The 22,139-nt window shown below is 39.5% G+C and overlaps 1 protein-coding gene across 3 annotated transcripts in view; it reads right to left on the bottom strand.

Annotated features, from left to right (window-relative positions):
* The window catches only part of NCOA2 (nuclear receptor coactivator 2), a 294,244-nt gene that overhangs the window by 95,303 nt on the left and 176,802 nt on the right, over positions 1-22,139 (bottom strand). For all 3 annotated transcript variants that reach the window (XM_080803158.1, XM_080803159.1, XM_080803157.1), the window contains exons 3-4: positions 13,422-13,526; positions 10,583-10,755 (exon numbers count right to left, since the gene is read on the bottom strand). In XM_080803158.1, coding sequence (XP_080659284.1) covers positions 10,583-10,755; positions 13,422-13,507 — 259 coding nt within the window. In that variant the 5' untranslated portion in view covers positions 13,508-13,526. The remainder of the gene's footprint in view (positions 1-10,582; positions 10,756-13,421; positions 13,527-22,139) is intronic.

Below are 22,139 nucleotides of genomic sequence, written 5' to 3'. Positions count from 1 at the left end.
CAGTTCTAAGAGATACAGCCCAACCTCAAGAAATGAGAAAAATCTCAAGTAAATGCTCCAACCTTACACCTAAAGGAACTAGAAAAAGAAGAACAAACAACGGAAATTATAAAGTTCAAAGTGGAAATGAGTTAAATAGAGACTAGAAGAATAATAGAAAAGATCAATGAAATTAAGAGATGCTTCACTGAAAAGATAAAAATTAGTAACAACCTTTAGCCATACTCATAAAAAAAGGGGGGCGGGGGAAGAGGGTTCAAATAAAATCAGAAATGAAAGAGAAAAAGTCACCTGTGACAGCAGAGAAACACAAAAGATTATAAAAGACTGATACAGAAGTTTATATGCCCACGGATTAGACTGCCTAGAAGATATGGAACCATTTCTAGAAATGCACAATCTTCTAAAGCTGAATCAGAAAGAAACAGAAAATCTGAACAGACTGATTACTAGTAATGAAATTGAATCAGTAATCAAAAAACTCCTAATAAACAAGAGTCCAGGATCAGATGACCTCCCAGGTGAAACCAACCAAACACTTAAGGAAGAAGATCAGCTATTCATCTCAAACTATTCCAAAAAAAATTGAAGAGGAAGGAATTTTTCCAAATTCATTCTATGAGGCAGGCATTGCGTTGACACTAAAACCAAACACTGATAAACACTGATGTAAAGATCCTCAACAAAACATCAACAAACCAAATTCAACAATACACTAAAAGGATCATCCACCACAATTAAGTGGGATTTATTCCAGGGATGCAAGGATGGTTCAGTATCTGCAAATCAATCTACCAATGTGATACAGCACATTAACAAAATAAGGGGTAGAAATCATATGATGTCAATAAATGCAAAAAAAGCATTTGACAAAATTAGACATCCCCTGATGATAAATCTCAGTGAAGTGGGTATAGAGGGAACACACCTCAATATAATAAAGGTCATATATGACATGACAAACCCACAGCTAGCCTCGTCTTCAATGGTGAAAAGCTGACAGCTTTTCCTCTAATATCAGGAACAAAACAAAGATGCCCACTTTTATTCAATCTGGTACTGGAAATCCTTGTCACAGCAGGCAGAGAAAAAAACAACATCCAAATTGGTAAGAAAGAAGTAAAACTGTCACTATTTGCAGATGACACGATATTATATATAGAAAACCCTAGGAGCGCCTGGGTGGCTGCATTTGGGGTCCTGGGACAGAGCCCTCAGGCTACCTGCTCAGTGGAGAGTCTCCTTCTCCCTCTGACCACCCCCCCCCCCAACTCTGTTCACTCGCTGTCTCTCAAATAAATAAAATCTTGGGAAAGGGGAAGGGAAGGGGGAAAAAAGGGGAAGGAAAGGGACAGGAAGGGAGAAAGAGAAAGGAAGGTAGGAAGGAAGAAATTGGGGCTCCTGGGTGGCTCAGTTGGTTGAGTGTCTGACTCTTGATTTTGGCTCAGGTCCTGATCATAGGGTCATGAGACTGAGCCCCACACTGGGCTCCGTGCTCAGAGTGGAGCCTGCTTGTCCCTCTCCCTCTGCTCCTCCCCCTGCTCTCTCTCACATAAATAAATAAAATCTTTATTTAAAAATTAAAAAAAAAAAAACCCCAAAGACTCCACAAAAACCACCAGAACTAAAAAATGAATTCAGTTAGGTGGCAGGTTACAAAATTCTGTTGCATTTCTATACAATAATAATGAACCAGCAGAAAGATAAGTTGAGACAACTTCCTATTTACAACTGCATCAACCCCCCCCCCAAAACCCACCAAAACAAAACAAAACAACCAAAGGAGGAATAAATTTAACCAAGGAGGTGAAGACCTATACTCTGAAAACTGTAAGATATTGATGAAAGAAACTGAAGATAACACAAATGAATGGAAAGATGCTCATGGACTAAAAGAATTAATATGAAAATGTCCATATTCAATGCAACCCCTACCAAAATACGAACAGTATTTCTCACAGACCTGGAGCAAATAATCCTAAAATTTGCATGGAAGCATAAAAGACCCTCAATAGCCAAAGCAATCTTGAGAAGGAACAAGCTGGAGGTAGTGCCACCCCAGATTTCAAACTATTCTACTGAGCTATAGTAATCAAAACAGTATGGCACTGGCACAGAAACAAAGAGATTAATGGAACAGAATGGAGAGCCCATGTTTGTATGGTCAATTAATCTATGACAAAGGAGGCGAGAATGTCTAATGGGAAAAGACAGTCTCTTCAATAAATGGTGTTGGGGAAAACTGAACAACTAACTAAATGCAAGAGAAGAAACTGGACCACTTGCTTATACCATATACAAAAATAAACTCAAAATGGATTAAAGACCTAAATTTAAGACCTGAAACCATAAAAATCCTGAAAGAACACACAGCCAGTAAACCGTCAGACACTGGTCTTATTAATATGCATTTTTAAATTTTCCTCTTCAGGCAACTGCAACAAAAGCAAGAAATAAACAGGTGTGACTACATCAAACTAAAAAGCTTTTGCATAGGGAAGGAACCTAACAACAAAATGAAAAGGCAACCTACTGAATAGGAGATGGTATTTGTTTTTGTTTTTAGTTTTACAATTCATTTAATGGAAACTGGTAAATCATCAAGTTAACAATGGTTATCTTCAAAAGTTATTACACTTGTTTTGTTGTCATTTCTCAAGGATGATTATATACCTACAGTCATAGACATTTCCCACATATGATGCATCATGTAAATCAGACATTGGGGGAAAAAAATCAGACTTGGTTTATCACCAGCACTGATAAAACCAGACCTAGGAAAAGAATGAAGTCTGGGGACACATGCATGGTCTTATTATAGCAAATGGTTAGCCTGCTGTGATTCTTACAAAATCAGAACAGTGAAAATATTCACGGTGGGAGAAGATATTTGTAAATGATATATTGTGACAAGAGGTTGGTATCCAAAATATATAAAGAACTCATACAACTTAGCACCAAAACCCCAAAATCCAATCAAAAAATGGGCAGAGGACCTGAATAGATGTTTTTCCCAAAAAGAGATACAAATGGCCGAGAGGCACATGAAAAGATGCTCAACAACTACAACAACAACAGATGCCCAACATCACTAACCATCTGGCAAATGCAAATCAAAACCACAGTGAAACAGCAGCTCACACCAGTCAGAATGACTAGTATCAAAAAGACGAGAAGTAACAAGTGCTGGTGAGGATGTGGAGAAAAGGGAACCATCTTGCACTGTCGGTGGTAATGTAAATTGGTACAATCATTGAGGGAAACAGTATGGAGGTACTTCAAAAAATGAAAAATAGAAGTATCACATGATCCAGTAATTCTACTGCTGGGCATTTACCCCAAAATAATAAAAACACTAATTCAAACAGCTGTATGCACCCCTATGTTTACTGCAACATCATTTATAACAGCCAAGATATGAAAGCAACCCAACTGTCCCACTGATAGATGAATGGATAAAAAGGATGTGGGGTGTGTGTTTATACCATGTACAGTTATCACTCAGCCATAATAAAGAATGAAATTTTGCATCTGAAATAATATGGACAGATCTAGAGAGCACTCTGCTAAGTGAAAGAAGTCAGAGAAAGACAAATACTATATGATTTCACATACATATGGAATCTAAGAAACAAAACAAATAAAAAACCAGAAACACTTGTAAATACACAGAACAAACTGGTGGTTACTAGAGGGGAGAAATGAGACAGGGGGATGGGAGAAGTAGATGAAGGGGATTAAGAGGTACAAACTTCCAGTTATAAAATAAGTCACAGGAATGAAAAAGTATAGTATAGAGAATACCATCAATAATATTGCATTCACTTGCCACGGTAAAAGATAACTACACTTATCATGGTGAGGCAATCTGTAATATACGTAACGTCAAATTGTGACATTGTATACCTGAAAGTAAAATGATATTGTATGTTGACTATACTACAACTGAAACTTAAAAATAATAAAATAAAGGGGCACCTGGGTGGCTCAGTCAGTTGAGTGTCCAATTTTTGATTTCGCATCAGGTCATAATCTCATGGTTATGAGACTGAGCTCTGCGTCGGACTCTGCGCTCAGCGTGGAGATGGCTTGAGATTCTCTCTCTTTCTCCCTCCCTCTCCACCTGCCTCCACCCTGCTCCCTCCCCCAAATCAATCAATTTTCACCAGCATTTGTCATCATTCTTATTTCCACTGTCCTCTATAGTTCCTCAGTTAGCTGTCTACAAGCCAATGTCCCTCCAAATGAGTGAAAGCTCCAAGGAAAAGGATCACGTTACTGACTGATTATTGGATTCCTGCCTAGTGAAGAACAGTATGTCTTGCATGTAGTATTTACTCAATAAAACATTTACCAAATGATGCTTGCTTTTGAATGAAATCAACACAGGCAGTGCAGTGTCAGAATTACTTTCCTTTTTTAAAAAAAAGACTATTTATTTGAGAGAGACTGAGAGAACGAGTGGAGGAGGGGCAGAGGGAGAAGTAGACTCCCCGATGAGCAAGGAGCCCGATGCGGGGCTCAATCCCAGGTGGTCCTGGGATCATGACCCGAGCCGAAGGCAGATGTTTAATGGACTAAGCCACCCAGGCACCCCTCAGAATTAACTTCTTTCCATACCAGTAGATGATCAAGAAGAGAAAGGATGTCTAAATTCTGTAGAGTATGGAAGCTAGTTTAAGTCTTGAAATCACAGCTCATGTCATAAACTGCTGAAATCCTAAAGCATTAGGGTACATTAAATTACTTAAATCCTCTCCATTTGAAAGCTGTTAAATAAACAAAATAACCCCTTCCATATACTTAGGAAAAAAGGGAGGGGATCCTAAGAAGAAATGACAGCAGGCATTCCACCCCTGCTCGCTAATTTTAAGGATTTCATTAATAATATGAGCCATTAATCCATATAAAACTATGAAAGTGAATTACTTATACATCAGTAGAAAAATATCTTTATTAAAAATTACAATGCCAAGAACATAATGCCAATCATTGACTATATTATCAATGAAATAAAGTCTGATTTATTACTGGATGTATGGAAACATGTAACAGTTTCAGGTCTTCAAGAGAAAACTAAGGCCAGATTCATTCCTGCATTGAAGTAAATACAGATGAAATAAAAACTGCCAAGACTCTGCCCTCTTTAGTTCTCCTTAAAGCAAGATTCTCGAAAATGCCACTTGGGTAACAGGGACAAGCAGGTACCAGAAAGGTCCAGCAGGAGCAACAGAGTCAGAAGGAGGAATCCAGATGTAGTCACACCAACATATCTGTTATGTGTATTTTTTTGTCTGACTGCATAATTGGATAGCTTTTATTTACTTACTTCTATATTAAAATTAAAAAGAATCAACACTGTAAGAACATTAAGGCTTAAAATCGTAACAAAGAAAATATCCAAAATCTAGTTTCAGTAGTGAGTCCCCAGTCCTGAAGTCCTCAGGGAGGAAATCTAGATCTTCTTGCATGATGATTCCAAGTACAGATGTCAGAAGCAATAATAAGAGTAATAACTACTGTTTAGTAAGTATGTGTCAAGGACTAGATTAAGTCCTAAATAAACATTATTGAGCATATGCTTCACAAGAACTTACCCTCTTTTTACAGATTAGGAAGTTAAGACCCAAAGATGTTAAGAAACTTGCACGTGGTCATACAACTGGGGAGAAGAGAGACTGTGTTCATTTTAGATAAAGCTTATGATCTTAATGAGATTATTACACGGATTATTATCTATAAGTGCATGTCCAAGAGAGGCAGAGTTTCCTAACCTGCCTCTGCCATCAATACCCTAAGGTTTCATCACATGCTACTTAACCAAGGCCTAGGAGTATCACCCCAAAAGCCTGATTTATAGAAATCCTATCCCTGAAAGACATCTGATAATCAGAGCCCTTCTGCTTACTTTGCTTCACGACAGCTATTAGCTCAAGCTCAGGCTTCAGCTTGAATGACAACTTCCACTGGAAGAACTTCATGCATTTAAGATGGTAAAAAAAGAATAGGAAAGAAAAACGTATTTTTAATAGGCCCCATATGAACTTTCATGGGCTAAGATTAGATTGTTTCCATTACTATTTTCTTGAATTCTTAAATAATCTTATTAGTTTATGAATCTGATTCACCTACATTTATAATCCAACCTTCCCACCTCCGTGGCTACAAGTGGTATACTGGGAAATACTTAAAAACCCAGCTCTCTGGGGGAAAAACAGTAAGCATCATGATGTTTACTACAAATTTTACTCGTATAAAGGATGTACAGCATATAATGTATAATGATAATACAATACTCTTTACTGTCAATTCTACATAGCTAACTGATTCTTACAGAATGCTTCCATGAATTTTTACCAGATTCTTGGATTGCAACCAACCTTTGATTACCAGGGATGAAAAACAGTTCCAACATGAATACTGGTTAAAATTTTCATTTAAGTTAATAAGACAAAAATGAAATAATGAAAATGTATGAAGATGCTGTGTGCAGAAATGCAACTGTCAATGTGCAAGTGACTTTTTTTTTGCTGAACTGGATATTATCTTTTGTATATGCACATAATGGCTATTTAATGTTAAAATGTCAGTTGATTAAAAAAAATGTCAGAAGGTAATTAACATTTTCTCCATAATTTCCCCCCCCCAAATCTCCCTTACTTTTTAAGTCTAAAATGACAGCCAAGAAACAATAAATCAAGCCTTGATTTCCAGGGTGTCAAGATTGTTGTATTTGCAATCAGCCATGGTGACGTTATTGAAGGTGGACTTAGCAAGAGATGCAGAGTGGCCACCACTTCATTGTATTTCTATCATGTAGGTGATTCAAGTTGCCACGAGCCTCTAGTGCATAACGGCAAAATGCAGTAGAAGAATTAGAAAATGATAAATTTAAGTCTTCCTTGGTTTTTAAAAATATAATTTAATTGTAAGTCTATGTAACTTTTTTTAAGTCAGTATAATTTTCAACAATGGCTGTGCTCATCAGTTGGCTTAAAAAATTCTTGAAACTGAAAAACTGGCTTTCATTGGTTGATATGAGTGATTCTAGCATACCACAGGACCTCACCTTCTTTTAAAATACTTTTTTAATGTTATTTTCTATATTAGGGGAAATTCACAAGTACAAAGCAATCTGGAATCCCAATGTTCTCAAAATGGCTCTGAAATCAAAACCGTGTCATTAGAGTAATCACAATGAGAAACCAGAATGGTCTTTTAGGTAGCCTGTTACTTTTCTTCTCTTTCTTTCTTTCTTTTTTTTTTTTTTTAAGGTTTTATTTATTTATTTGAGAGAGAGGGATCACAAGCCGAGGGTAGGGGGGAAGGACAGAGGGAGAAGCAGACTCCCCACTGAGCAGGGATTCGCATGCGGGACTCTATCCCACGACCCTGGATCATGACCTGAGCCACCCAGGCGCCCCTCAATTTTATTTTTTAAGAGCATAGGAATTACTAGGTATTTTCCACAGAAATTTTTATGGAAGTTTCCAGCTAAGGAGTGTGAAGTTGGACATAGTAATTCCAAATTAAATCATCTGTATTTTTCATACTAGTTATTCTTCCGCTGTGGAACAGAAGCAATATTAGCCTCCCCAATTATGAAAAAAGGTTATTCACTATTCATGAACTATTATCGTTAAGTTATAGGAGCCAGAAGTTTTAAACATTATCAGCATCGTCTCAAATGGGACAAAACATCACACCTCCATATCACAAAGCTGGTGTAAGGGCCTGAGTCCACAGCGTGTGTATCTGCTCCGCTGCCGCGGGGTCCACGCAGTGCGTATGCTGTTGGGGGGCTGGGGTCTGTCAGGCATGGGTCTCACAACGCGCTTACACAGGAGGAGGCTGACGTACTTCAACAGCGGGCAATTCTCCCACCAAAGTCTGATCATTTTGGTCACTTTAAAATACCCTTTCTCCTCTCCTCTATTTACAAAGTGGATGGGAACTCAAGGGGCAGCTGATGACCGAGCAGACTCGCGAGGAAAAGCCCCGCATGCCTGGCTCAGCTCCCTGAGCTTCTGAGCTTCTGACAGGGGCGGGCGCCTTCAATACTAGACACCCCCCCCCCCCCCCCGCGCCGGTAGATTCTTTAGTGGGGATCTCAAGCAAACCAGCTGAACTGCTCTAGCACAATTAGGGTTTTATTCAATCTGGGACCTGCGACTGAAATACAAATGAAGTTCGGAAACGTTGGAAAGATGATGGCTGAACTTAATTTATACCGATCGAAAGGGGGATCTGTTGGGCACGAAGAACGAGAGAGAAGGGCTCGGGTCTAACTTCTGCGCTGCTCTTGAACTTCAGCTGGCAGCAGAGGGGTCTGCAAAGGCTATGCAGAGTTCTCTGGCCTCAGAACCGTACCTTCTTCCAACGACCCTATAGGAAAGGATATTCATAACCCACTTTCCCACCGTTATCTCCCGTTCTCCATCTGAAGTAAAAGCTCACTGAAGACCCTAGCATAGGTGAAGAAAAGAAGGCGACTTTCTGCTTAGTGTGAAAAAGATATTTACTGACACGCTGACAGGTATTGGCTGAGTGCATTTACATAGCTCATAATTTCAACAACCGCACAACCTCAATATTATGACTGCTAAATTCTGTATGAGGAAACGGGAGTTTGAGAGAGAGAAAATAATTTGCCCAGGTTCAAAGCGCTTGTAAGGGGCAGACCCAGGATTCATAGCTAGCTTCTGTCTGATTTGATTCTGAAAACCTACTGTTTTTAAAAAAACAATTTGTTACACAAAAAATACTTTTAAAATATTAGATTAGAACATGAAAGTGCATCTGTGTTTTTCATTTGGTTTTTAATTTCTGCTTCCCCTTTCAAAACCCATTACTTTGCAAATTAATAGGAACATTATAAGAATAAGACATGACAGGGTGTTTATTGCTGCTGCTTCTTGGGTGGTTGTGGTATGCGGCCTTATGATTAAACCTACAGTAAAAGTATGGCAGAGTCCCAGTGTGGCACATCTTAACGTGTTTTATGGTTGCAAGGGGGAATTACCAAGGTTTTGCAAAACTTTTAAAACCTTGTGCAAGATCTTGATAGTAAAAAAAACATACATAACTGTTTTAAAGTGCAAAAGCACTACCTAACATGCAATGTTCACAAAATTGTATCATTCAAAATCTCCAGAAGCCTGAAGCAAGCAGCTTGCTTCTCCACCATAATCTGAGCAATGAGAGAAACAGCAACTTCAAAGTACTATGAAACTTTAACCAATTATTTCTCCTAAGAGCTGTAGGAATATTATTCTATCCATTTGCAGGTCCGCCCCCAAAATGAAGAAGATATAAAATGGAGATTAAACTGAGTTTCTGATAACTGGTGGATCTCAAAGGGAAAAGAAGGAAGAAGAAAGAGATGAAGAGAGACTGAGGCAGGTACTGAGAGCAGAAACTCATGGAATGTTGACTGCCGAGTAATAGAACTTTGGTGGTGAAACCAGGAAATAAAGACTGATTTTCAGAGTGGGCTTGTATTAGAAACTGTGTTGTGTACCTTAGGCATGTATTTTTCAGTTCTTAGAAGGCAGAACTACATTTGTAACACTGTTTTATATAAAACTTAGCTTAATAGTAAATGTATGAAAATGAAAAATGCTATGATGATGATACGCAAATAGGTAGCTAAGATCTGATGACAGATGGGAAGTTTCAGGTCATATACCTACACAGACAAAGACATTATTTTTCTAAAATCTGCCTCTTTTGAATATCAAATAAAAGGTAGATAAAAAAAAATGAACTCTGAGAGGATGCATTCAAAAGCAGATTACAAGAGATCATAATCTCCCTCACCCTGAAGGAAAGCACTGTATGAATACTTTAAGAGCATACATTGGCCCTAAGCACCCAGAACACTGTTCATACTTGCCTGATACTGATTTCTTTTTTTTTTGGCACCACTAAGTCCAATGTGTTTTTTAAAATATTATTTTCTTAAATTTTTTTTTCTTCAAAGAAGAGAGGTAGAAAATTATCTCAGAAAAAAACAAACAAACGAAAAACAAACCCAGGAAGAAAGCTGTCATGTTCTGTGTTTCGACTCACAAAAGAATTCTGACTAGAGGCTTGAGCCTTTCAAATCTCTTGTCATTCAGGATATGAAATTCTAATCTAGTGGCATGGCCAGTTGAGGCTAAGACTTAATCAAATATGCTGACTAGCTGAGACAGGAGGTGGCTCACTTCCTTACTTCTGGTTTCCATCTTTAGTTGGCTCCTCACTTGCAAATTATGACAGACCCTTGCTGTGCAGGCAATGAAAATTCCAAGGTAGGGGAGGAGAATCAGTGGGCACCTAATTGAGTTTTACCAGATGAAAAGTTACATCACCCTGCCTCACCTCAGTCTCCTCTGTCTTTAGGGAATTGCTGAATTTTATATAAAGCCTATTTATAAACCCCTGCAAGTGATACTTGCATTCATCTGCGCTGTGACATCATTTCCTCATCAATAATTTAAGCGTAAGAAATGGATTAAAGGGACTCTGAAGGGACTTCTCACACATGAAAAAACAGAACCCGGCTAAACTCTCCAAAAGATTAATTCAGGCTTCTTACCTTGTTCTTTGATCTGACGAATTTGCTTCACAGTTTCTTTTAAGATTGCACATTTGTCAGGTTTGAAGTTAAAGTTGTCTATATCATTAAAATTTGCAAAAATCAGCTCTGCAAGTTCTTCGATGTATTTATTTTCCTGTTCACGATTACGTTTCTCAGTGCTCCTCTTGGGACTATGAAAAAAAACATAAGCATGTTAAGTAAGTTCTAATATAAAGATAGCAAACAAAAGTTACTTACCTAAACATGGAAGTACTTTGTAGAGGGGAAAAAACCCCTCAACTTGCCTTAAGTATTGCATGTGTTTTTTTCTGAAATCAAACTCATCCCAGTACATGATCACAGATTTACTTACGTGACTGTTTGCTCTATGTATATCATGTCTTCCACTGGACAGTAAGCTTCACAGTGACAAAGCTCAGGATGATTTGCTCATCACTGTGCTTAATACAACACCTGGCAGGGGCAGGCATCAAATTTATTGTTGAATACACAGAGGAAAAGTTTTAGAAAAGTAAGGCAGATTATGTTAAAAATTTTAAAAAATTTACTGAGGGTTAGTAAAAGAAGAAAGGGAACCTAACTTCGTTATAATGGGAATAAATACACTGTGGGGATTTTTGGTAAAGTATAAAAAGATAAAAGTAAATCTCCATAATTTCATAGACTTCTTTAGGATGTTGGTTATCAAACCAAACAATTATTTTTAGATAATGCAAAAAACCACAGTACAGTCAGAAACAAAAAGTGAAACTGACCTAGGGTATTTGTTAACTATCCAAGCTGAATGAAGTACAAAATATATACAAATGGTCCAAGTTCAACTAAAGTCTTAAAAAATTAATGCAAGAGAGGGAAAAAAAATTGGCAAGATCTTCTCATTTCAGTTTGACAAAATAGCAAGTTCCCTTTGATAATAACAGCATACAACTAGGTTTTTTTTTTAGTAGAGGGCCCACTAAATGCCATTCAAACTATACAATAAATAAGAAATATAAGTTGTTTCATGTAGTTTTCTATATTTTTAATATATATAATACCAATTGATAAGAATTTGTAGTCTGTAATAGACTTCCATCTATTTGCCTCCAAGTATCAGCTTTATTTTCATAAACTAATAAAGCTGAAATAGAAGACAATTTCTCCATTTCACAGTGGTTACACAACTTGTCCAAGATCACCCAGTGAGTTACTGGTAGAGATGGGCCCAGAATTTGGTTTTTCGACATCTCATTTTTATTCCTAGCTTCTACTTCACTAAGTACAGGGAAAGGTAGGGAGTGCCTGGGACGCCTGGAGGAGACAAGTTCCCCCCTGGACCCCTCAGCCCCCCCCCACCCCACCCCCGTCAACTTCTCTTCAGCTCCCCCTCCCCACAAGACCAATGAACACATGACAAATAGGTGAGAAAGGAGAACTGTGTTACAAAGACCTGAGAGCGCCGGGGAGGGGGTCTGGAGGCTCTCTGCCCTGCACCAGGGCACCAGTGCAGCGCGACACAGGAGAACGGCCCTCTGTCAAAACGGTCTCCATTTTATCAAACTGCCTCCTCGAGTGGACTTTGGGGCATTAAAGGCAGTTTGCCAGACAGATGGCTGTGGATAGCCAGGAGGTACTGGGGAACCTAGAGGCCACATACTGCAGCCGAGGGTTGGGGGCTGGGATGTGTTCAGTAGCAATTTAATAGACTTGTTCTGTTTGGCAGGAAAAGGGCAAGAGGGAACATAAAATATTTTTGCTTTTTCTCCCTCTCTTCTTGTCTTAATGACTCTTCCTAGTCCTCTGCCCTGTTCTTCTCCAGCTGATCTTTTTACTGGCTATTTAAGAGAAGTTGCTGCTTTTATTGAACTTTTAAAATTATTTACATGATTTAAGTAACCAAAAGATTCAAGTCTCTATCCTACCTTTGTTCCCTATTAGACTAGTTCTCATCCCCCAAAATGGGTTAACAACTCTTAAGTGTTTCTTCATTATCCTAAAACAAATGGTTTATACGAAGGGGTGGTTTATACAAAGGGTAGTACTCCATACTCATGCTTCACAACTTGTTTTTCTCTATAACAACGTTCTTAAGAGATTCTTTTTATATCAATCCATTAAGCATCTTCACTCTTTTTCATTGCTGTATTGCATTCCAGATTATGGAGGTATCATAGCTGTTTAAATAGTTCCCTACAGACATTTAAGTTTTCCCTAATCTTCTGCAATTATTGAACAATGCTATAATAAGTAACCTCAGTGTCTATCATTTTGCCAGTGTGAAAGCATACTCTGGGAAAATTCCTAGAAGTGGACTGCAGTTCAAAGAGGATACACATTTATAATTTTACTAGACCATGCTAAATTACCCTGCATGGAGATCAGAGCAACTCACACTTCCGTCTATAATATATGACATGGAACTTGCTTTAAATCACTTGTTTTACTCACTGAAGGCCCACAATCTTTGTCACCAACTCAAAAAAATAAATAAAAATAAAACTTAGTGTAAAATTAACAGCAACTTCTGCTATGGGATCTTCTTGTCTTTATCATGTCCTGTGATCTAACAGAAAAAATGTGGAAGACTCAAAATCATATAATAAGCCTGCTTTAACAGTCAAGTACACAGGCAACATCAGCAGAAGCATGAAGCTTTCGTCTTCTTGAAAAGAACAGTAAAATCTGTAACCGATCAGCATAACCAAAATGTAAGCCAAATAATACATATTCAAAGGTTTAACTGTTAAGGAGAAAAACCAAACACAGTATTTTGACCGGGGTGGGGGGTGTCAAGTCAATGCTGCACGCATGTGACTTTCATGGGGAATACTGATTCTGTTTCTCAGCAAGTTCTAACCTGGGTCCGAGCTGGTCAGGACATTCCTTGCGCTTTCTTGTCTCTGCCCTGGATGGGTCAGAGGTGTTTTCTCCAATCCCACTCATCTTGAACACATATCAGCAACTAAAACAAGAAATGGGGCGGGGGGAAGAGAGAGAGAACAGAGCTGATGATAAAGTAGCTGATCAATTTACCACCAATAAAAGAACTTCAACTTCAATCAGAAATTTGACCACAGTTACTAACACATTGTTTGGATTAATATGCACGTGTAACTCCTAATGAAAGGGCTCTATTTTTTTTTTTTTTTACCTTGTTTAAAAGTTAAGTATTCGTCCAGGTTCACACTTCAAAAGCCAACAAGCCTACCTCACTGGGCCCAGACTCTTTAAGCAGATGATGTATTTCAGCAGCACCATGAACTACAACCTGCTGGCCCCAGGTTTCTGCAGACAGCCTTCAGTTTCAGGAGTGATCTTGCACCACGGGGAAACTACAGGTGTTGTAAGGGGCTCCTCCCAGTCTCTGTTTGGGGTTGACCAATGTGAAGTTTGTGCTGCAATAGCTCACCCACAACAGACAGCCCTGGGAAGAGGCAGTGCCCCACCACTAAGCTCAATGTTTCCAAATCCGCCCAGCTACAATGGACCCTGGCCCCACACAAGGCTTCCAGAAGCAATGCTCCCCAAAGAGAGGAGGTCGCACCTCCCGGAGGAGTCTCCCGTTCCCTCCACCCCTGCAGCAGCTGCCTTGCTGCTCCGCCCTCGGCACCCTCTCTCCCCGGCAGCTTGCCTTCCTGAGCACACCTCCCCTCCGTGGTTTCCTCTCTCACATCCTGCCGCTCCTGATACTCCCTCCCTTGGCTAATTCTAGCTGCTATCACAAAAGGTCTTAAAACATCCTTAAAAAAAAAAAAAATCAGGGAACATTACTGACCCTAACAAAGGAGGACAATTACTGGGTTCCTTCCAGTAAGAAAATAAAACAACATAAAGTAAGAGAATCAGTGTGTTCACATCGGTCATCATTAATAAAATCAAAATAATATTTAAATACGCAAAGATCAGGGTGACAGAGGTTTAAATTCTACGAGAACTAAACAAAAGAACTAACAAAGACACTGGGGGAATGATGTAGTCGCTTCAGCACACGGTGCTTAATAACTGCTTAGCAAAAGAAAAAAAATGCAGCCTAAAAAGATGACGTCAGCATTTAAACGTCTTTCTTAGAGTTCCAGTTCTCTGCAGCTTCCCCCTTCCTTCTGTCTCCCCGGCGTCTAAAGTCACCTTTGCCCTCCTTTACTTTCTATAGTGGCTCTTCTTCCTTTCTAGACTTGAAAAACCAGATGGAAGGGCAAGACAGTAGAACAGGTCAAGAACTTCAGAAAAAGTCCAGAGAGTAACAGGTTCAGGAAGAAAGGACAAAGAGGAAGGTGGGCTAAGAAAGCAGCACCCAAGACCGGTCACTGTAGCACTGTCACATACTCATCAAAGTGCCCAGCCTTCACTCCGTGAAATCTGCAACGCTCAGTCTCCCTACAAGCACTCCTTCTGGTCACAGCTCTGATCCAAGGGGGCAGAGGAATGAATTTTCTTGAGAGTCATGTGGAAGCAGGATGAAGAAACACTGTATCGGCTGAGGGAGGCTGCACCAACTGCACATTATATTCACGAGGTCACACAGGAGGGGACAATCTGAAAGCTAACGCCTGAGCTTCCTGCCTTGGGAGCAATGTAGCCAAGTCCCAAGGTCCTGTACCATGGGCACAGTTAGGGGCTGATAATAAGTATAATCTGTATTGAGTTATTCATTTAGCATTTACTATGCATCCAGCAACTGCTGGACATGATTTAATCATCAGAACAGACTATGAGGGGCAACTGAGCAGAGCAGCTGTATCCACATAATCCATGTCCAAGCTCTACCACTTGGTTAGCTGTGGGACCTTAAGAAGTTACCTCTCATGGCTTAATGACCTTTTCTGTTAAATGGGGATAATCATTAGCATCTCCAGCCCAGGGCAGTTGAGCAGCTTGGCACATGGCAGAGCTGGGGTTATTTGTACACAGGGTTACACACTCCTACTTTTAACGAAGATGTTATGGTGAGGGTCTCCTCATCAAAGAAGCCATTCTTCCAGTAATCACATAAGCACAGGTCAGGAGGGAGGAGTTGCAAGATACGGAGTTTGTTTGTCTCCGTGCTTGACTCTTTCCCCTCATCTCAGTGTCATTGTCATTGTCAATGTCACTCACTCACCCATTCATTCATTCATTCATTCAAAGACTGCCTGACTGCCAGTATGTGTCAGGCTCGGTGCTCGAGAAGCATGAGGAGGAAGGCTGCTCTCCAGAAGAAAACAAGGTAGGAGAGGAGATTTGGCAATAAGTAAACTTGGTAAAAGTACTCTGTAACAGGCGCACACTCCCACGTACTTTAAGGTCCAAGAAAGAAGAACACTGCTGGCTGGGCTAGGGAGGTACTGAGCCGGCCTTGAGAAAGGCTTAGGCGTTCTGATGGTGAGGAAGGGAGCCAGGGCATTGCAGGAGGTATAAAAGGACAACGGGTGAAGCAATAACCTCAACACCCAAACCCTTCTTGGATGATACTCATGAACATTCCTTTTCTCTATTTCTCTTGGAACCACAATTCTCATGGTTTCACTTATGAGCATGTAAGGGAAAACATTACCCATCCAATCTAAGTAAGCTTTTAACAAGTGACCTCCAGGATTTTCACTGTGAAAGGAGTGTTCTATAAATCATAAAAATTCAAGTAAATTTTTATCATCAAAATATAACAATATATAACAAAATGCCCTCCATAGCAGCTGTATATATTAAGTCTGTTGATTAAAATGATTATTAGCCCCCCCCACAAAGTATCACCATATATATTAAAAAATATAGTACTATCAGAAAGATCAGAAAGCTTTTCAAAAGATTATCTTACTTAAAGTCTGTACTTAGTTTTGGGATTTAACATTAGCTTTAGCCATTATCTATCTTAAATTTCCCAAAATATATATTCTAGTAATTGTAATGTTGCATGGAGGGACAGAAATGATATATTTCAGCTGAGGGGCTAGAAGGAGACAAGGAGCAGAGCAAGGTGCTAACAATTTCTGGTCTAAGTATAGAAAACCGTTTGAGCAGACCATTTATATTTTACTTGAGTCTACAACACTGGCTCACAAACCACTCTACTTGTAACTTTAAAACACGATTAATTTCCTCTTTAAGTAAGTTATTACGGGCTAAATTTTCTCTTTTATTATTATTTGATGGTACCTTAAACACATTTCCTCAAAAAAAAAAAAAAAGCTTTATGAACGTGCTTACTTATTTTTTGATGTCTGACCCCTATGTCCTCTTTTCTGAACAATCTTTCTGAGGCTACGTATACCCATTACACACCACCAACCAACCTGTAAACCACCAAAGGGAAGAAAAAAGAGGGGGTCTGTAGCAATGAGAGGCAGGTGGATGCACTCTGCCAGCCAAGGTATCAGGCTGGGGATGTTCCCTCTGAAACTCTGCTCATCAACCAGGGGAAAAAAGATGAGCCTCTCAGGTGGGGAAAAAAAAAGAGGAAGGCAGGGAAGAGAAAAGGAAGGAAGGAAGGAAGGAAGGAAGGAAAGGAAGAACTAGGAAGAAAGGAAAAACAAGAAAGAAAGAAAAGGAAGAAAAGAAGGAACAGAGGGAGGGAGGGAGAGAGAGAGAACGAAAGGGAAAAAGAAAGCAAGTGAGAGAGCAAATTTAGGGTTGAAGCCTAGAAAGGAGGAGGGTGGCAGAGGTGCTGACAGGCGGCAAGCAGCAGGTCCTGGGCTCCTCCTTTTTGCCTGCCACAGGGCTGGAAGCAGATGAAATCCTGGAGCAGACATGTGGATTTATGCCCTGGTCCTCAGTGGATGAACCAAATAAATAACAGTGAGCCTCATTAACGAGGTGCTCAAAGAGAAGTGTTGTGCTCTAATCTAGAGGACTCTGACTGATAATCTTCATGCCTTGGGTGAGGCTCGGCTGGTAGCAAGCACCAGGATTTCACACGGGAACCTGCGCTGGGGATAGGTGAGTGAATTTTTTTTCCCCACTCAAGTGACACAGCTACAAAAGAAAGAATGACAGCTTCAATACACAGATTTATGACCCCTAGTGTGCACTTAGGCGTAGACAAATCAACTAAAATAAACTCTATGGATAGATGAGTTTTATTTATTTATTTAAGATTTGATTTATTTCTCTCTCTCTCTATCCATCTATCTATGGGGGGGGGCACCCAGACCAGCACAGGCAGGGGGAGCAGCAGGCAGAGGGAGAAGCAGGCTCCCTGCTGAGCAGGGAGCTCGACACTCGATCCCAGGACCCCGGGATCATAACCTGAGCAGAAGTCACTTAACTGACTGAGCCACCCCAGGGATCCCTGGATTGATGAGTTTTAATGCATTTTTGTAGACCAAAGTAAAAAATCAATTCCCAATAGAAGGGTAAGAGAGAGAGAAATAGTGAAGGGCAGCAGTGAAGGTTTAGAAATCCCTGTTTTATTTTGTAAGCAGGCTAGATTAATAGTTTCTTAAAGTTTCCGCACGTTTTCAACATTCCCATGAAATTAAAATTCTCGAGCGTTTCACTCTCAGTTCTGAATCGGTTCAATGTAAATCACAACAACTGAAAATGACACAAGCCAACTCTTGGGTCGTATCTGATGGTAATTACAGTCATTGAGAACAAGCCAGTCTCTACCAGATGTGGGGGGGGGTTGTGAAAGGACAAGTCTGGAAAAGGAGTTTCAATTTGTCCGTTCTTGTTAGCTACAACAAATAATCCCGCGCTCACTGTGACAGTCCCTCCTCCCTGACATCCTCTGATACCAACTCGTATAAACTAGATGGTAAAGTGTCACAGCCACCCGAATCAAGACCTGCTTTGTTTTTTTTGTTGTTGTTGTTTGTTTTTTAAGTAACGATATTCTGGGAGGGGTGAACAATGCCGGTTATACCCTTAGCATGAGGACAGAAAGCAAAATGCAATGTTAAAGCCTCAACACAATTAAAAACTGCACTCTTCGTTCATGAAATTCATCAATATAACTTACCAGGTAACAAAGCTGCAGCTCACAATACTGCCTCATAGCATTAAAGCTAGTTAATCATCCAGACTTCATGCGAACGATAATGTGCATTTTATCTTTTATCAGTACTGGCCATCTTCCAAACAAGGCCCGTAAAACTGTCAGATTTATTATATGTGGAACAAACTCAGTTAAAGAATAAGTAAGGATAACAGTGTTGCTGAAATCCGAATATAATAAGTGATCAACATCAGATCTCTCTATTGCTAGTTCCAAGAAATATTTTTTAAAAGTTAGACCCTCTGAAATTCCTTACTTTGAGATGAAATTTATAATGAAATGACATACAAAGAGCTGTTGAAACAACTTCTCTCATTAACGCCTACAAGGGGAGGCGATGCCTGATAAATCATCTAGCTCTTGATACGAGACCAGAAAGGCTTCTACAGCTTCCAAGCCCTTCCGGGTTCTTTCTGAATTCTCTTTACAAGAGCTACACGACATCGCTGTGTATTCTGCAGTCTGATTCTTCATACTCTTTGTAAGACTAAGAAATACTCAATGCTGCTGCAGTACCTGAAACTCCACTGAAACTCCCTTCGATTTCTATTCTATTAAATTACGAAAGGATAATCTTTTCAGAAGCCCACCTCAGCAGTGAAAGATGCATTCACTATTTCTTTATCACAAGTGAAAACATTTGCTCATTCTAAACTCGAAACATTTTTTCCCTTAAAGTATACTGTGTTCCAGGAGGGGTCCCTTTTACTTTAGAAAGAACAATTTCTGCGCCAGTCTCTGATAAGTCAAAGAGAAAACAGTATCTAATGTTCAATTTCGCCAAATGTGCTTCTGGATGCAGATGCCTGAGAAAGGCAGAAAGCAGAGAATGGCCAGACCTTGGAAGTCAGTAAACTGATACAGAGATAAAAACACGGAGTTGACGGAGGAGGGGGAAGACCTCTTTGCAAAAGTGTCAAGTGGACAAAATCAGCCAAAGCAAACATTGTTCTGGCAAGACCCCAACTCTTGGCAAGAATTAAATAAATATTCTCTGCAGTAAATATACAGATTACGCAAGGATATACTGTTGCTTCATATAAATAAGCAAACAAAGGACCATTACACATGCAAATATAAATCTGTGTAGATCTACTAACGGCAGGGATGAGAGCACACAGAAAAATCAGACTTTTTCTTTCCACTGGCAAAACAATTAGTGCACTGAACACAGCGACAGAAGATACTATACAGTATTTCGAAAATAAACTGTAGCTCGTCAAAGGGTGTATTATTTTTCTCAAAGTGTCAGAATCCTTTTTAACTAGGTCATAAGAACACTTTTAACTTCATCTTTACAAAACACGATATTGCTTCATGCTTTACATAGAACATTAATCTACCTCACATATTACAGCATGCAGCTAGAGAGTCAAACTCGTAAAACTGCACATTAATTCATACAGTGACAACAATGTGATTATTGTGAAGTTGCAGGAAACTCACTTCATATAAATACAGAATAAAAGCCATCTTACTTGGAAGCAAATTCTCTGTTTAACTTCACTAGTTCTAAGCAACTGACTGTATGCCTGACTTTTTTTTTTTTTTTTTTAATTCACTGCAGTAAGCCAAACGCCAAGTACTATTATTAGGACATAATTTTTCAATAATAAAATACCAGCAGTTTCCAGCTGGAAACGGGACTAAGGAAGATAACATGGCCTGCAACTCTGTCCTGCTATTCCCCAAGTAAAATGGCTTCAGCACCTACCTTGTCTCATGCTGTTTCTTACTCCACGCCAAAGTAGTACAGTGTATACACAAATGTTTAAGCTAAAAAAGTCCTTCCTTCTCAATATGCTCTTAGATTTACTTTTGTATAATGGCCTTAAAGTGGTATATCAGACAGTAACTAGAAGACATATTCCATTTTCTGACTGAAAGCCAATAATACTCATGAATTTTTTAGATGAAAGACACTTCAAGATGCCATTGGGAAGACTGGAATAAACACATTAGGCTGCAAACGGGCAGCCACAGCTCTGTAACACATGCTGCAACAATCAAAGGCACGGTGAAGTTCACATTCACCGGGTACACAGATATTTTGCTGTAACATTTCCATCATCCACACAGCTCCTAGAGCAGGCAAACTCTTCTCTTGGAGCCCGAGCTGAGCAAAATCCCGTGCAGAATACATGAACTGCAGAGAGCCGTTCTAAACTATCATTACCAACAGGGGGAAAAATGTCTAGTATGACATCAGTGGCAGAAGATGGTTTCTACTTTCTGAATTCTCATAGGCTAAATTCCTTAATATAGCCGGTCGCTGGGCTGCCTCTATCCCCAGCGACGTCAGCTGGCGCTAATATGGCCAGGAATAGCAAGGCGAGGTTCAGTGAGGCCTCGGATGAGAAGACTCCATGAGAAGACTCGGGAAGGAGCTGGGTCCCTTGCACAATGTAGGCACGGCCCTCCCCTTCAAGCGCAGTGTACTCAGCCCCCAGTCAACATTCGGAGCCCCCAACTTTCCCTGGAGGCTGAGCATTCTGGAAAGAAGTCATCAAACCAACAACTACAATGCAGGGCTTGTGTTGGAGTTTCCTAACTTGTCCAGATTAAAATTCATTTATCTGTCTTTATTCAGAAACTGTCTTTAAAATTCTTTTTGCGATTAAAAAAAAGTCTCAGTTTATGAGAAAAACTTACAGAAATGGCAAGGGCAAGACTGTCTGTTTCTATATAAAGAGTACTTTTATTATTCCAGTTGTAAAACATTCTTAAAATAAATAAATGAAAGTCCTCTCATAGTATAGCATGTTGGGGTTTGTGTGTGTACTCACTAACATTCAGGACATACTTACTATGAGGTTGAGCACTTGGCACACATCTGCTTGCTAAAAAATCCCCACTTTTATGTTTTTATATATGTGTCCAAACACACACTCTCTCTCACCTTGCAGATCACCTAAACTCTCTGACCTGTTTTCATGACTCATTTGCCCAAGTGATATGGATAATAAATGACAGGTCAGGAATCAAACTCAGGTATAATTATAATAATATAATTGTAATTGTATTAACTATCATTCACTGAGTACTTCCTAGCTTGGCAGGTGCTCACTATGGACACTATGAATACTTCAGTGCCTGTAACCACCTAGGTTTAGCCCCATTTTATCGATGAGGTAATGGAGATACAGATAAAGCAACCTGACCAAGGCCACAGTTAGGAAGTTTTAGAGCTTATAAGTGAATCCAAACACTTCCTCATTTCTTAACCACTGCAATGTGAGCACTGAGGTTCCTGTATTTCGATACTTTCACTAAAGAGAGAAACTAATATATATTATAGAAAGCAGTATATTTTACTTTGATCACCAGTGAATACATAATTTGAAAGTACTTTTGTTCTTGCTAAAAATATAACGGTATTATTGCAAAATGCAAAACATTTCTTTCTACAAAGAACATACATACTTTGGAATCATCTGTCTATCCACTCAGTACCTGATTAATGCCCCAGGTACCACTGTAGGCATTGGAAACAGGGCCATGAAAAAAACAAAGTCCCTGTCCTCCTGAAGCTCACATTGCTCAGCTGAGGAGATCATGCCTCAGCTGACAAGCAATTACTCCCTGAAGGGAAATGAACTAGTACTG

This window comes from Martes martes (genome assembly GCF_963455335.1).
Source record: "Martes martes genome assembly, chromosome: 4".
In the NCBI taxonomy this organism is placed as follows: domain Eukaryota; kingdom Metazoa; phylum Chordata; class Mammalia; order Carnivora; family Mustelidae; genus Martes; species Martes martes.
This window is presented reverse-complemented; position numbering and strand designations above follow the sequence as displayed.